The following is a 2839-nucleotide window of genomic DNA, read 5'->3' as shown; positions in this document are numbered from 1 at the left end:
CATTCCTGCCTTTCCGCACGGGGGGAAAAAAAAAAAAAGTACAAGTTTTGGAGTTCTCTGCAATTAAACAAGGCATATTCATGTACTACATACCATTTTAGCACTAAGAGGTGGCCTCTTCACTTTATAGCTATATAAAAAAAAAGTGGTAAAAAATCTCCTTTTGTGCAGTTGAACCCATCCTACATTCAAATTCTCTCAAGCACTAATACACAAAATACTTATTTGGTTGAGGAAGATTTAAGGCAAGTTCTGGCCCTTCCAAAGGCACTGAGATTACCCTCCCCCCCCCATTATTGCTACATGTCTTTATATGCAGAGTATGTCACAGTGGAACTGGTGGGATAAGCAAACAAAAACCATTTTCTGCTGATTTATAAAGATGGAATGAGAAAAGCATGCCACACGTAAGCCTGATTGCAAAGTATGTGGTCACTTTTTTTTTCTTTTAAAGTTGGATGGGCTGCAACCATTATACATTCTAAGAAAAACTCATAAGATATTCCTCCAACCACTTCCACAGCATCAAGATAAGATTTCCGTAAAGAAACCACGCGATCTTTCAAAATTTACGTAAACAAGGAAAGAAATTAATGAAATAAATATTACATACAATCTCTTAAATTAAGATTTTTTTACTCATTTACAATAAAATAACCAAGTGAAGTTACAAAAGGCATATATTACTGTGAAAAGAACATACACTCCACATTTTGCCGATTAATAATGGCAATCATAATTTAACATAATAAAAGAATATATATCTATTGCTTTTCATCATACTTGATAAATACAGTATGAACAAAATTTTCAATGTATACTTTTCACAAGATAATAAATAAGTTAAATAGTTTTTTCATATTGAGTTGTGGTGCAGTGGTGCGAATCAACTCAAAACAGCTAAAAATTCAGCAGTTATTCCCCAACAATTACAAACTAAGCTCTGCCCAAGGCTTCCAGAAAGAGCAGACAAAACGGTTCTAACTTAAACATCCACTAAGTGGTGGCAATGAAACCAGGAACCAGTATGAAACTTTGGAATGCAAGGGTTTTTTTTTCCCCAGACATATATAACTTTGTTAAAAAAACAAAAAACACCTGTGGAGCTGAGGTCTACTATCAAGGCATATTCTTGGCAGAATATTGGATTCTAAAAGCTTATAGGTTTAGCAAGGTGTTGGTTGGCTTGTTTGTTTACACTGGTCTGAGACAATTAGGAACCTCTCTCAAGATAAGAGTCCCCACATCTGGACTGTAACTAATGCTTTACAAGTGAAGATATGGAATGGTGGTTGGTAGCTGCTGGTGCCGGGTTGATTTTTCCTAAAGTCCCAAACTCATCGGAGACCTAAAAAAGTTTGTGTTTGGTTTTTGTTCTATTCGCATCACAACTGCTCTGTTGTGAATGTTTTGTTCAATAGAAAAAGTTCGTAGGCTTTTTTTCGCTCAACAAGAATGAAACTTCGTAATAATAATAAAAATAATAAAAAACAAAACAAAACAAGAGGAAACCGAAAGGGGAGGGGTGGGGGGCCCCTCCCGGCACACAAGTTCGAGTCCAAGTGCTCGGTGCGGCCAGCAGTCTGTGGCCGAGGTCAGTCCCCCACACTCCCGAGCCTCCCTGCCCCTAGCAGGGGCGCGACTGCAGGGGCGCCCTCCAACACCCCCAGAACGACCTTCCCTTCCTCCTCCTCACTAGCGCCCTCTTGCCTCAGTCGTCGGAGATGGAGAGGCGGCTGAAGATGGGGAGGCGGCGGCCGGGGTCGAGGCTGGGGGACTCAGAGCCGCTGAGGCTGCCCGAGCTCAGGGAGCCGCTCAAGTAGCTGTCGCGGTCAGACAGTGAGTCCGGGGGACTAGGGGGCGCGTCGAACACGGGCGACTCGGACAGGCGGCGTGGCAGCTGGAAGCTGAAGGGCGGCGAGGGCGGCGCGGCGGCGCTGGCAGGGAGGGGCGCGCTGGGCGGCGCCGGGGGCTGCGCGGGGGGCACTAGGCCCTGCTGCTGCTGCTGCTGCTGCTGGCTGCGATAGTAGGCGGCGGCGGCCACGGCGGCGAAGTTGTGGGTCTGGATGGCGAGAGGTGTGATGAGGCTGCTCAGCTCCGGGCCGAAGGCGAAGGCGTTGTTGGCGCACGAGGCCGATGAGCAGGTGGCGCAGGGCGCGCCCGGCGCGAGCAGGTCCTCGGCGCCCCCGGTGCCGTACAGCAGCGCAGCCGCTGCCGCTGCCGCCGCAGAGGCACAGCACGTCGGGGCGCCCGAGGGCGTGGAGGCAGCCGAGGCCGAGGAGCAGGACGAAGCGGACGAGGAGCAAGACGAAGCCGAGGAGCAGGAGGGTGGCGGCGGCGTGCGCGACGTGGGGCTGTCGAGCAGCAGGGGCGACTCCAGGCCCCCCGGGGGCTGGTGGTGGCCCGACGGGAAGCCCGAGAAGCTGAGGCTGTGGTGCAGCTTGGGCCGCGGCTCCCGCGGGAAGCCCAGGTGCAGCGCGTCGCGGGCGCTGAAGGTGCGCAGGTCCCCGGAGGCGCCCCCCGACGGCGCGGGCCGCCGCTCATCGGCGTTGTGGATGAAGTGGCAGCGCGGCCCATAGGGGCAGAAGCCGATGGTGTGGAAGGTGCGGCACAGCTCCGTCTTGTACTTGGGGTGCCGCGTCAGGCTGCGCAGCTCGTGGAAGCCATGCGCGAACTGGCACTTTTCGCCGTACTTGCACGTGCCGCTCTCCTCGAAAGGCCGGCACAGCTCAGTTTTGTAGCGCGTTGAGTTGATCTGGGAGCCGCCGCCCCCCTTCTGCTGCTGCTGCAGGTGCAGGAGGTGCTGGCTGCGCTCGCCGTTGTCGCTGAACGAGCGATC

General features: G+C 52.0%; 1 protein-coding gene across 1 annotated transcript in view; it reads right to left on the bottom strand.

Moving 5' to 3' along the window:
- Window positions 1-1711: 1711 nt before the first annotated feature.
- ZFP36L2 (ZFP36 like 2 zinc finger CCCH-type) overlaps window positions 1712-2839 on the bottom strand; it is a 1996-nt gene continuing 868 nt past the window's right edge. Inside the window, 1 exon segment of the mRNA XM_007445738.1 lies at window positions 1712-2839. This exon segment is cut by the window's right edge and continues 10 nt beyond it. Coding sequence (XP_007445800.1) covers window positions 1712-2839 — 1128 coding nt within the window.

The sequence above is a fragment of the Lipotes vexillifer genome, unplaced genomic scaffold (assembly GCF_000442215.2).
Source record: "Lipotes vexillifer unplaced genomic scaffold, Lipotes_vexillifer_v1.1 scaffold278, whole genome shotgun sequence".
NCBI lineage: Eukaryota > Metazoa > Chordata > Mammalia > Artiodactyla > Lipotidae > Lipotes > Lipotes vexillifer.
The sequence above is the reverse complement of the archived record's forward strand: the minus strand, read 5'-3'. Positions and strand labels throughout refer to the sequence as shown.